The sequence below is a fragment of the Pseudorasbora parva genome, chromosome 7 (assembly GCF_024679245.1).
Source record: "Pseudorasbora parva isolate DD20220531a chromosome 7, ASM2467924v1, whole genome shotgun sequence".
Classification (NCBI taxonomy): Eukaryota; Metazoa; Chordata; class Actinopteri; order Cypriniformes; family Gobionidae; genus Pseudorasbora; species Pseudorasbora parva.
The window spans coordinates 41257620-41269541 of record NC_090178.1 but is presented as its reverse complement, the minus strand read 5'-3'; the positions used below and the strand labels follow the sequence as shown (position 1 = coordinate 41269541).

Sequence of the window (11922 nt, the reverse complement as noted above, 5' to 3'; positions counted from 1 at the left end):
ATCATTACATTATGGAAAATAATGAACTTTTATCACATAATTTTATCACACATCATTTTTTGAGAAGGACCTGTGTGTGTGTGTGTGTGTGTGTGTGTGTGTGTGTGTGTGTGTATATATATATTTTTTTTAATTTTTTAATACTTACTATTAGCAGAATTTAGTGCAAGTAGGCTATACCGATATACAAATAGTTTTAAAATATAGCTAAATGTTAAAACGGCTTGCCATACACAATCTTGAGTCTCTTGAGTTAATGCAATGTATCAGCGGGCTTTAAGATTGTAATGTCACTATAGAAACCGCTGGAAAGAACACAAGAGTGACCATGACCATATCAGACAGGCGTTTAGTGCGCGAGAGCATCTTTCTGTTTTGTCTGCGCTTATATCTTTAACTCATCACGATATGAACATCCCGCGTGAAAGCTTTATTTGCGGAAATTCCACAATACTATTTTCCACTTTTGTTTGTTGATTAATTTGTCTGCGTAATAGAATGTTCATTTAGTAATCAAACATATGTCGCTTCGACCATGAGGATGATTGGCACTACAGCGCTGCACTGGATATAACCGTATTGCGCTAACTTTTTTCCTTCTAGCTGACTTTCATCTTTCATGGACATGAGTGCGGAGAAGCCAAACTTTCTGTCCCAACCTGAAGTAAAAAATATATATTTTTATCGGAATGGGGATCCGTATTACGAGCCCAGGCGTTTGGTGATCAATGCAAAGAGGGTTTCGACTTTCGACACGCTGCTGCGGGAGGTGACTGGTGGCGTCCGGGCTCCGTTTGGAGCTGTGAGGAACATTTACACGCCCAAAGCGGGACACCGGGTAGAGTCACTGGATCACCTGAGGAGCGGAGAACAGTATGTGGCGGCTGGGCGAGAGAAGTTCAAGAAGATAGAGTAAGCATCTATCTATCTATCTATCTATCTATCTATCTATCTATCTATCTATCTATCTATCTATCTATCTATCTATCTATCTATCTATCTATCTATCTATCTATCTATCTATCTATCTATCTATCTATCTATCTATCCATCCATCCATCCATCCATCCATCCATCCATCCATCCATCCATCCATCAAAAATATATACATTGATATGGAAGGTTTTATTTTATTTTATTTTCATGAAACCTGGACGTTCACCATTTTTTAAATGTTACTTTCAGAGAACATTCAGAAGAATATTCAAGTTTTCTTGTATGGTGGACACATGATAATAATGTTTTGCCTTCAAACTTATTTCACTGAAAAAAATTGGTGCTAGCTAATTTTACATTTAAACATGAACTTTTAGATCAAACACAAATGATTCAACGTTGGACCAGTAGTGCAGCGGGTTTTTTTTATGGCAACTAAGAACTTAGCACTTAACTGTAACACAAAATATACAAATAATTTTGTACTTTGCATTGTAAAAGGGTGTAATGTAATTCAGCTTACTTTCTAGTTATTTACAGATAGGCACCAGGAAGAAAAGAATGCTTCCGCTCAATGGATTGGTAAGGACAAATAATTGTATTTTGTACAACAGTAATCTGTGTATGTGTTTAAATAATGAAAACAATCTCAACTCCTATATAAAACACAGCTGATCATTACTTAAAGGGGTCAGTCAAATTTTCAGTCAATCTCATGTCAATCTTAAGTACCTATAGAGTAGTATTACATCCTTCATATCTCCGAAAAGCCTTTAGTTTTATTATATTTATAAAAGAAATATGGGCTGTACCGAGTCTTTCCGGAAAAAACCGAGCTCCTGGAGGCGTATCGTGTGGGCGGAGCTAAAGAATGACAAGCGCGCAAAGTGGTGACGTCCTCAAGCGTGGAGAAGCCCATGGCTATCGAGCTCAGCTAATAGATAAATGATCCAGAATCATTCTGAGGCTGAAATAAATTGAACAGAAGAAACAGCAACAGCAGGACGTCCGTCTCTGTGCTATGTACTGTATTTAGTGGCCTGTCAACATTTGTGTGTGTTTACTCGAAGTTTATGAGGACATGATTCGGTTTATGGACTATTGTATGCGACTAAACATTAGCAGTAGCAAGCAAAACGGTTTTGCACGTCAGACTAGTGTAACGTTATACATAGAACAACAATGGATTTGAATGACGAAGCACACGATCGTGTCGTTTACTGATGTTTACTCACGCGACGATAGCCAACAGCATAGACATTTGAAGCAGTTTTACTCACCGGCTGCTTCCAAAGCAGGACCGAACCTTTATCGCTGGGACCGCTCTGTCAAAAACACACTTCTTTGGTATGATTTGGTAAAGTCCTGACAGCAGTGAACGGTGGAGATCCACTTTGTGACGCGACTGAAGCGATGTTGTGAAGCTTCCCGTCATTTCTGCGTTCAAATCGGTTCAAATGCAGCGCTGCCTTCCCAGAATGCTGTGCTGAAGCGTTGAAGTCGCTTGATGTCACCCATAGGAATAAAGTGGAGCGCGGCGTGACCATAGGGCACGTCAGAAGTGTTCACGGAAGACTGGATCTGCACCTGAGAGAGTGTTTATGGGCATGCATTTCCTCTCTCGCTCTAGTCACACGCGCGCGCCCACCCTACCGGGAGAACAGCCCGTACGGCCCATACAAGGACCTTCCGCTCTATTAACGTCAAGCCGAGCCATACTCAAAAAAAACTCTCCGAAACTTGTGAGAAACCGGAAGGAGTATTTTTGACACAGAAATACTCCATCAAACGTCCAACATTAGTTTTTGAAACTTTGTCTATGTTTAGGATGGGAATCCAAGTCTTTAACAGTGTAAAAAGCTCAGTATACATGAAACAACATTTCACCTCCCCTTTAAGAACAGTGCACAAACATTCAACAAACATTCAGTTTGTAGTCAGTCACTACATGGTAATATAGTCAGCGGGGTATATTTTCATCTTTGTGTCCCAGAGGACTATGTACCTGAACTCTGAAGACCCCAGTAGATTTAGACATTGGCAAGGAAAGCTAATGATTTAAGAACGTGTTTTTCAAAACACAATCTCTTTTTCAAGTTGTATGTTTAAAGTAGCATGCAGATCCACTGACACGTATCTCGGACCATTTTCTAGTTCAGCATATTGCACCTGACTTAGCATTCAAGAAAAACTACCTAAGCGAGGTGTAATGTTTAGACACACACCGTCTGCGTTGTCGTCTGGGAAGAATCACTTTGTTGTCGGCTTATTTGGCAATTAATTATTAACCTGTGAATTATTATCCACCTCCTTGGATGCATATTTAAGTCAATGGCTCTGACCCAGTGTGCAAACAAAAAGCTCTCCGGAGACGTATCTGAAAAACACTTTATATAATCCCCATGTACCCAAGACTAGTTAAAGAAGAGGAGAATGAAAAGAAAGAAAGAAAACAAGCACAGGGACTTTACAACAGTCTTAAAATTTTATGAACTCTGTAAGGCAAAGAGAGAGAGTTTCGTCGTTACTCAGAGACCACTTTATTATTGCGGTGAATTAAATGGCTGTTGCCCTGGTAATTGTTGATAGAATGTCCTAATCATAATTAGGCAAGATTGAACAGGCCAATTTATTTATGATGAGGGCCACACTTTGTTCCTACTGGCTTCTGATTGTCTCAATTAGAGAGCCTGCTTTAGCCTGGCAGCGGCCCAAAGACTCACCGTCCCTCTGCTCTTTACACAAGCGCCTGCAGGGTTACCAGGGGATACGGCAGGGGCCTGAGAGACACTGAAACACTAGATGAGAGCAGTTGTCTGTCTCTGTTTGGGTTGAACTGAGCAAGGCACTCGCTTAAACACACTGGTTAATCGAATTCACATCTGACCCTGACAGCAAGTAAGCAGTTCTCACATTTCACAGGCAGTGTTTTCTACTCATGCAGTTTTCTATTTATTTTGTTGTATACATTTTTACATTTACAGTTTTTCTCATGTCACTATTTACATTTGCACAACAGTCAATGCAGTTCTTAAAACAATTAGTACAAACTACAAAACCTAATTGATAACCTGCAAAATTGTGGCACTTGCTCAAAATGGATAGCTCATTCCTCAAAAGCAAGTATTCATGTCAATGAAAGTGTCAGTGTCATCAAGATGAAAAGTCCTGACACCATTGTTTTTAAACAAGAAATGGCTTTTTCATCATGACAGTTTACTCTGTAAATGTTTTCCAATGCAAAAATATCAGATCTTGGTGACTCTGAAAATGCTCAGGACAGCACTATATACTATTTGCACAGCCATTTTTTAAGTACAGTTACACATTACTGTATTAAGTGAGGTAAGGTGAGGTGAAGTACAAGGCACTGAATATGTATGTTTCACATGTTTACGTGCATGAAGAGTTCAGATGGAAAAGCCTCTAAAAGCCACTTTGGTCAAAAATGAGATAATGATAGTGAATGCTGAGTAAATGCTCTCCAGAATACATTCATAAAACACTTTCACTTCAAACTCACTAAATCCCAGCCTCAGCCTATTCAGAAGTTCTGGTACTTAGGTAGAAACCTATAGACGGTTTCATTGAACGCACGCGCGTTGTTTTGGTTACGCGCCTGGCTCGAAGTTAACTTCCGGTCTGTGTCTGTTTATCGGTCTGGCTAGTGGATAGTATGGCGCACTACCCAGTAGAAATATATTTTTGACGTACTATTCTTGGTTAACATGATATAAATATTAAAAATCAAGCAGAGAGCACATGACACCAGCGCAAAAACAGTGCGTGAGACTCACCAGAAAGCCTTGTGCTTACTAAATGTCCAATATGCTGCATATGAGATTGGTGTCTAATGTAATTTAGACTGTATGTCTAATGTGGTTTACTTGTTATTTATTAGCTTGTTATCAGAACGAATCTACTGTAGAGGTAACTTATTCTGGCTGTGTTTTCACATTGCACATGTGATCGCCGTGATCCTATCATGCAGATCGGCTCTTCACGTCTATCAGGACACGTTTACATTTGTTCACGTCAAGTGGTCGCCATCTGGATAGCTGATTGAATTTATGTTTACCGTAAAATATTTAATTAGGTATGTAAAAGGCCTTTACGGAGTGTAAAACAACTTTCGCTTTATCCTCTATTAATTGCAGTGCCCAGTACGGGATTTTTGTGATGCATTCATATACAATCAATCTCAATAGGGTACTTAATCTACAAGTTTAAATTTCCCAACATTAATCTTATATTATAAAACAAAGAAACGTGTTATTCCGACGCTTTGCATAATTGAAAGGCGAGCGCGCACGCATTTATATAGGCTACTGTACAGAAAACGGCATTACATGGTCCTTAAAGGGTTAGTTCACACAAACATGTTAATTCTGTCATTGTTATTCACCCTTATGTTGTTCCAAACCCGTAAGACCTTCGTTCATTGTCGGGATGGGATCAGCGTGACGGTGAGTAATTAATGACAGGATTTTCAGTTTTGGGTGACCTACCCTTTAAGTGAGGCGTTTCCCCACTTTATATTGAAGACAGAAATGGGAGATTTTTTATAATAAACATGCTGAAACAACAAAAAAAAAAATATAAATTAAGATAATGGTTCACAATTAAAATTAAAGATGCTAACGCATAAGAAAGATAGCGCATCCTCTGGTGTCATTGATGTCTACCGGAAGTTAAGTTTGGGCCACAAAAGCGCGCATGCGCAGTAGCGTTTGTTTATGTTGCTGCCGTTGAAACCGTCTATACATAGCCTGACAAAAAATGCTTATTTTAAAGAAAAACGAAAATCAGAATATCAGATGGATTGGCTTTTGCATCTGAAATCTTCATATGCTCTTTGCAATTCTAATTTGTTAACAGCTGTAACAAGTTCGATAAGGTAAGGAAGGAAGAGGACACGGGGGTCGGCAGGACTGTTGATGCTTTTTATTCTTAACTCAAACACAAACGTGCACACTTCTTCGTGTGTCTGTTTTCTCATATATCGCTCAGTCTCTGTATCACTTCCGGGTCACGCACTTCCGGCTTCCGGTAAACTCAGTGTCTCGCACCAACAGTCCGACTCTCTCTCTTCTCGGTCTCCGGTTCCGCTGGTGTTTTATCCCGTCTCCGCGCTCATTACTAGAACAAGAGACAGGTGTTATTAATCTGCGTCCAACCCACTCACTTACCGCTCGTCCCGTGGCCCTCTCTCCCGCTGCAGACCTCGCTGAACCACGCCCCCCTTGCCACATACCCCCACCGCCCGACTCAGGCCGGGGAGCCGTCCGGCCTGCAGCCCCCCCCCCCCCATTTCTGGAGAGGAAATCGGCCACAGCCATCTGAGCACCCGGCCTGTGGACCACCTTGAACTTAAACGGCTGAAGAGCCAGATACCAACGGGTGATCCGCGCGTTGGTATCCTTCATGCGGTGGAGCCATTGGAGAGGAGCGTGGTCCGAACAGAGAGTGAACTCCCGCCCCAGGAGGTAATAGCGGAGGGTGAGAATGGCCCATCTGATGGCCAAACACTCCTTTTCTATGGTGCTGTACTTAGCTTCTCTCTTGGAGAGCTTACGGCTAATGTACAGCACCGGCCGCTCTCCCCCCTCCACCTCCTGGGCCAGGACTGCGCCCAGCCCCCTGTCCGACGCGTCAGTCTGCAACAAGAAAGGGAGAGAAAAGTCAGGGGAGTGTAACAGCGGCCCGCCACATAGGGCAGCCTTTACTTGGGTAAAAGCCTGTTGACACGGCTCCGTCCACTGGACCGTATCTGGTAGCCCCTTTCTAGTAAGATCAGTCAAAGGGCTGGTGAGGTCCGAATAATTTGGTATAAACCGTCTATAATATCCCGCCAGCCCCAAGAACTGTCTTACCTCCTTTTTGGTCTTGGGCCTCGGACAGGTTGCAATTGCGGCAGTCTTATCAATTTGGGGACGCACCTGTCCATGACCCAAGTGGAAGCCCAGATACCTTACTTCCACCCGCCCAATCGCACACTTCTTCGGATTGGCCGTGAGCCCCGCTCTCCTCAGCGACCTCAGGACCGCCCTCACATGCTGCATATGCCGCTGCCAGTCGTGACTATAAATCACTATGTCATCTAGGTACGCAGCAGCATATGCAGCATGGGGACGCAAAATCCTATCCATGAGTCGCTGGAAGGTTGCGGGCGCCCCGAACAAGCCGAAAGGAAGCGTGACAAATTGGTGTAATCCGAACGGCGTGGTGAAAGCTGTTTTTTCTTTGGACAATGGAGACAAGGGGATCTGCCAATAGCCCTTTGTTAAGTCCAGTGTCGAATAAAATCGAGCCGAGCCTAACCGATCAAGCAATTCGTCAACCCGTGGCATTGGATACGCGTCGAACTTCGACACAGCGTTCACCTTGCGGTAGTCCACACAGAACCTGACCGAGCCGTCCGTTTTGGGGACCAAAACTATCGGGCTCGCCCAGTCACTGTTGGACTCCTCGATTACTCCCATGTCGAGCATTGCGCCTAATTCGTCCTGAACCACTTTTTTCTTGTGTTCAGGCAAGCGATACGGCCGGCTGCGAACTACCACGCCCGGCTCGGTCTCGATATGGTGCTGAATCAAGTCGGTACGTCCCGGTAGGGGCGAGAACACGTCAGCGAACTCCGCTTGCAACTTCGATAAATCAGCGAGTTGTAACGGTGAGAGGTGATCTCCCCCAGGGGCCAGCGCGACTGATTGCGCTTTAATGCTCGCCTCTGGCCCGAGATCATCCTCTCCCCCGATCACCGTTGCCAACAACACCGATTCCACCTCATTCCATTTTTTCAGCAGATTGAGGTGGTATATTTGACTTGCCCCGTTCCTATCGGATCGTATCACTTCATAATCGAGCTCTCCTATCTGCCGTGCGACCTCAAACGGCCCCTGCCACTTCGACATTAATTTTGAGCTCGAGGTTGGGAGTAGAACGAGCACCTTCTCTCCCGGTGTGAATTTGCGCAGTTTAGTACCCCTGTTATATGACCGGCTCTGGCGGTCCTGGGCTTGCAACAAATTCTCCCTAGATAGCCGCCCCAATGTGTGGAGTTTTGTTCGCAAGTCCATGACGTACTGAATTTCGTTTTTGGCCAACGAAGGCCCCTCCTCCCAAGTTTCTCGTAGGACGTCCAGCACCCCCCGTGGCTGACGCCCGTAGAGAAGCTCGAAGGGGGAAAACCCCGTGGAGGCTTGCGGGACCTCGCGCACAGCAAATAAGAGGGGTTCTAACCACCGATCCCAATTTTTGGCGTCTTCTTGTACGAATTTACGGATCATGGATTTAAGAGTGCGATTAAATCGTTCGACCAAGCCGTCTGTTTGTGGGTGATAGACGCTGGTTCGAATGGATTTAATGCCCAATAATCCGTACAATTCGCTTAACGTGCGTGACATAAACGCCGTGCCTTGATCAGTGAGGATTTCTTTCGGAATCCCCACCCGGGAGATTAAACGAAACAGTGCGTCCGCAACACTCTTCGCCGAGATGTTGCGGAGAGCCACTGCTTCCGGGTATCGTGTTGCGTAGTCCACGATAACTAGCGCAAAACGATGCCCGCGTGCGGATCGTTCTAATGGCCCGATGAGGTCCATCGCAATTCTCTCGAAGGGGACCTGCATTAATGGTAGAGGGCGCAATGGTGCTTTTGGGGCGGCCAGTGGGTTCACCAACTGACATTCAGGACAAGACGCGCACCACCTGCGCACATTGTCATAAATGCCTGGCCAAAAGAATCGGGTCATTAAACGATTCAGCGTGGCCGCCTGTCCCAGGTGGCCCGCCATCGGGTTAGAATGAGCCGCCTGGAAAAGCATTTCCCGGCGGCTCTTTGGTACTAACAATTGGGTTGTATCCATTTTTGTCTGAGCGTCTTGGGTCACTCGATACAACCTATCCTTAATTATGGCAAAATAAGGATACGTGACGGGCAATGCGGGTTGGAGGGACTGACCGTCGATAGTGCGGACCTGTTGAAACGCATGTTTTAGCGTCTCGTCTTGAGACTGCTCCAGAGGGAAGTCATCGCGGTCCGAGAGAATCAGTCTCTCAACCCCGCTCGGTTCCTCTGAAGCTGTTCCCAAGGGCCCCGTGTCAGTCTCGCCAACCTGCACTCGCACCGCCCCGTTCCTAGCCTTGTTTCCCCAAGCGGCATCCGCGCACAACGACCCCAATAACGCCGAAAAGGCGGGCCAATTCGTCCCCAGAATTAGCGGATGCCGGAGGTGGGGACTAACCGCCACCTCAACACTATGCTTTTTCCCCCTAAACTGTATCGTGACTGGGACAACCGGATATTCCACCACATCCCCGTGCACACACCGCACCTTAACCACGCGGCTTGTATCCAACGCCCCAGGCTGAATCAGGCTTTGATGGATCGAGGTTTGGTTACATCCTGAATCCACCAAGGCCTGATATGTACCCCCCTTGATACTTACAGGAATTTGGTACTCTCCTGCTTGATCGGGGGTGGTCCGCTGGACGTCCGGGATCCGGATCATTGTTCCGATGTCCATCATCGGACATCGGTCCACAAAATGATCCGGATCACCGCACCGCCAGCAGGCCAGCCCAGGCCTACCCGCCGCCCCGGCGGCGGGGAGTGGGTTGGAGGCTGAGCGCGGAAAGGGGGCGGAACCGGATCCATAGTCACTACCCGTCCCCAGCGGCCCCGCCCCCCTGGGCGGGACCCGCGAACTCCCAGACGGTCCAAGGCCCATCCCACCCCGGCCTCTGGGGGGAACGCGAGGAGGGCCTGGAGGGCGGGACCTGGGGAGAGGGACAGGTCGAGAGAGAGAGAGAGAAGGGGGAGAGAGAGAGGGAGAAGTTAGTGGGGGTGCGCCGACCCCCGGGCACGCCACCAGGTGGTCCTCCGCCAAATTGATGGCCGTCTCCAGCGACGTGGGCCGGTGGCACTGGACCCACTCGGCGGTCTTCCTGGGGAGCCGAGTGATAAACTGCTCCAGCACCACCAGATCGACGACATGGTCCACGTCGCTGCCGCCGGCCAGCAGCCATCTGCGGCACTCGTCCCGGAGCTGTTGGGCCAATGCGAAGGGTCGACCGGACTCGCCCCACTCCAGGGAGCGGAAACGCTGGCGGTGTTGTTCTGGGGTCCGGCCGACCCGCTGAAGTATGGCCCGCTTCAGGTCGTCGTAGTCCAGGAGGTTCGCAACCGGTAGATGTTGCGCGGCCGCCTGGGCTTCGCCGGATAGAAGTGGGATGAGGCGCACCGGCCACTGTGCCCGGGGCCACCCGCAGGCCTCCGCGGCTTTTTGGAAGAGATCCACGAAGGCCTCGGGGTCGTCTTCCGGCCCCATCTTCTGTAGGGGCACGTGCACCGGTGCGCTGGCCCGCCCAGCGGCCTCGGCGCGAACCTCCCGGTCCATCCAGCTCCGGAACTGCTCGCGGTCCTCTTGCTGGCCTTGGACAATGGCCTCGAAGCGGCGCTCCTGTTCGGTCCGAAGGTCCAGCAATGCCTTATGATGTTCCTGGTGGAGGACCGCGAGGGAGGTGATGATCTCCGCAAATGGCGAGGCGGAGGGCGTTGTCATGGCGGCGGCTCTGTCCTGCTTCCTTCCCGGGTTTCGGCACCAGTGTAACAAGTTCGATAAGGTAAGGAAGGAAGAGGACACGGGGGTCGGCAGGACTGTTGATGCTTTTTATTCTTAACTCAAACACAAACGTGCACACTTCTTCGTGTGTCTGTTTTCTCATATATCGCTCAGTCTCTGTATCACTTCCGGGTCACGCACTTCCGGCTTCCGGTAAACTCAGTGTCTCGCACCAACAGTCCGACTCTCTCTCTTCTCGGTCTCCGGTTCCGCTGGTGTTTTATCCCATCTCCGCGCTCATTACTAGAACAAGAGACAGGTGTTATTAATCTGCGTCCAACCCACTCACTTACCGCTCGTCCCGTGGCCCTCTCTCCCGCTGCAGACCTCGCTGAACCACGCCCCCCTTGCCACAACAGCATTGTGCAAAATAAAACAATACACCCTTATTTACAACAAACATAAACTCCCTTTGGGTAGAGTTGTGCACAACTGTAAACAGTATTGCAATACATATTGCAACTGAACAACATACATAGTACTGTAATCCTCCATGCACATCCAGAAGTTCCTCTCTGTCTGGCCACATAATTTAATCTACATCACAGCGAATATCATCTCTTGCAATGAAGTGAGGAAAGTATCTAGTAAATGTGTTAAAATTAGCTTGACAGATTTTGACAACTAGTTTTTGTATGTAATGTCTCAAACTATGAAATTAGGACAATTACAGTTTTTCTCAATAGATTTGGTACATTTCTCCAAACTCGGGTAACTGCTCTCAAAACATGTAACACAGTGAACTGTACACTTTTTAATTGTCCTAAACAGAAAGTAAATTCTCCTTAATTTCATACAAATTACTAATCAATTTCACTAAATCATTTTCTCAAAATACTTTGCACAAAATTCCCTAATGTTATCACAGCAGTTCATACAGCATACCAAATCTTTAATAAATAACAAATCTTTAAATCTTCAACACTGAAAACCCTAATAAGATGATTTAACTCAATTCATTTGAGTAAACTCGTTCCCTCAATTCAATTGAGTAATGGAGTCTCCCAAAACTTGTATATTTAAGTTCACTTAACTTGGTGCTCACGTTCACTGTACATAAATTGTTAAAAGGGGGGTGAAATGCTGTTTCATGCATACTGAGCTTTTTACACTGTTAAAGACTTGGATTCCCATCCTAAACATAGACAAAGTTTCAAAAACTAATGTTGGATGTTTGATGGAGTATTTCTGTGTCAAAAATACTCATTCCGGTTTCTCACAAGTTTCGGAGAGTTTTTTTCAAATATGGGTCCGCTTGACGTCGATAGAGCGGAAGGTCCTTGTATGGGACGTACGGGCTCTTCTCCCGGAAGGGTGCGCACGCGTGACTAGAACGAGAGAGGAAATGCACGCCCATAAA

General features: G+C 46.6%; 2 protein-coding genes across 2 annotated transcripts in view; one reads left to right on the top strand and one right to left on the bottom strand.

Annotated features, from left to right (window-relative positions):
- Positions 1–349: 349 nt before the first annotated feature.
- Positions 350–11922, top strand: part of LOC137083355 (doublecortin domain-containing protein 2-like) — a 48249-nt gene continuing 36676 nt past the window's right edge. Inside the window, exons 1-2 of the mRNA XM_067449244.1 lie at positions 350–912; positions 1467–1518. Coding sequence (XP_067305345.1) covers positions 620–912; positions 1467–1518 — 345 coding nt within the window. The 5' untranslated portion in view covers positions 350–619. The remainder of the gene's footprint in view (positions 913–1466; positions 1519–11922) is intronic.
- Positions 5825–10749, bottom strand: LOC137083357 (uncharacterized). Its single transcript, XM_067449245.1, has 2 exons — positions 9387–10749; positions 5825–6075 (listed from the first exon to the last, which is right to left on the bottom strand). Exons 1-2 carry the CDS (start codon positions 10500–10502, stop codon positions 6073–6075), a joined length of 1119 nt encoding a protein of 372 aa, XP_067305346.1. The 5' UTR covers positions 10503–10749; the 3' UTR covers positions 5825–6072.

What these genes read in the sequence shown, in the direction of transcription:
- LOC137083357 (XM_067449245.1), bottom strand. Translation starts at nt 10,502, where the DNA reads ATGACAACGCCCTCCGCCTCGCCATTTGCGGAGATCATCACCTCCCTC.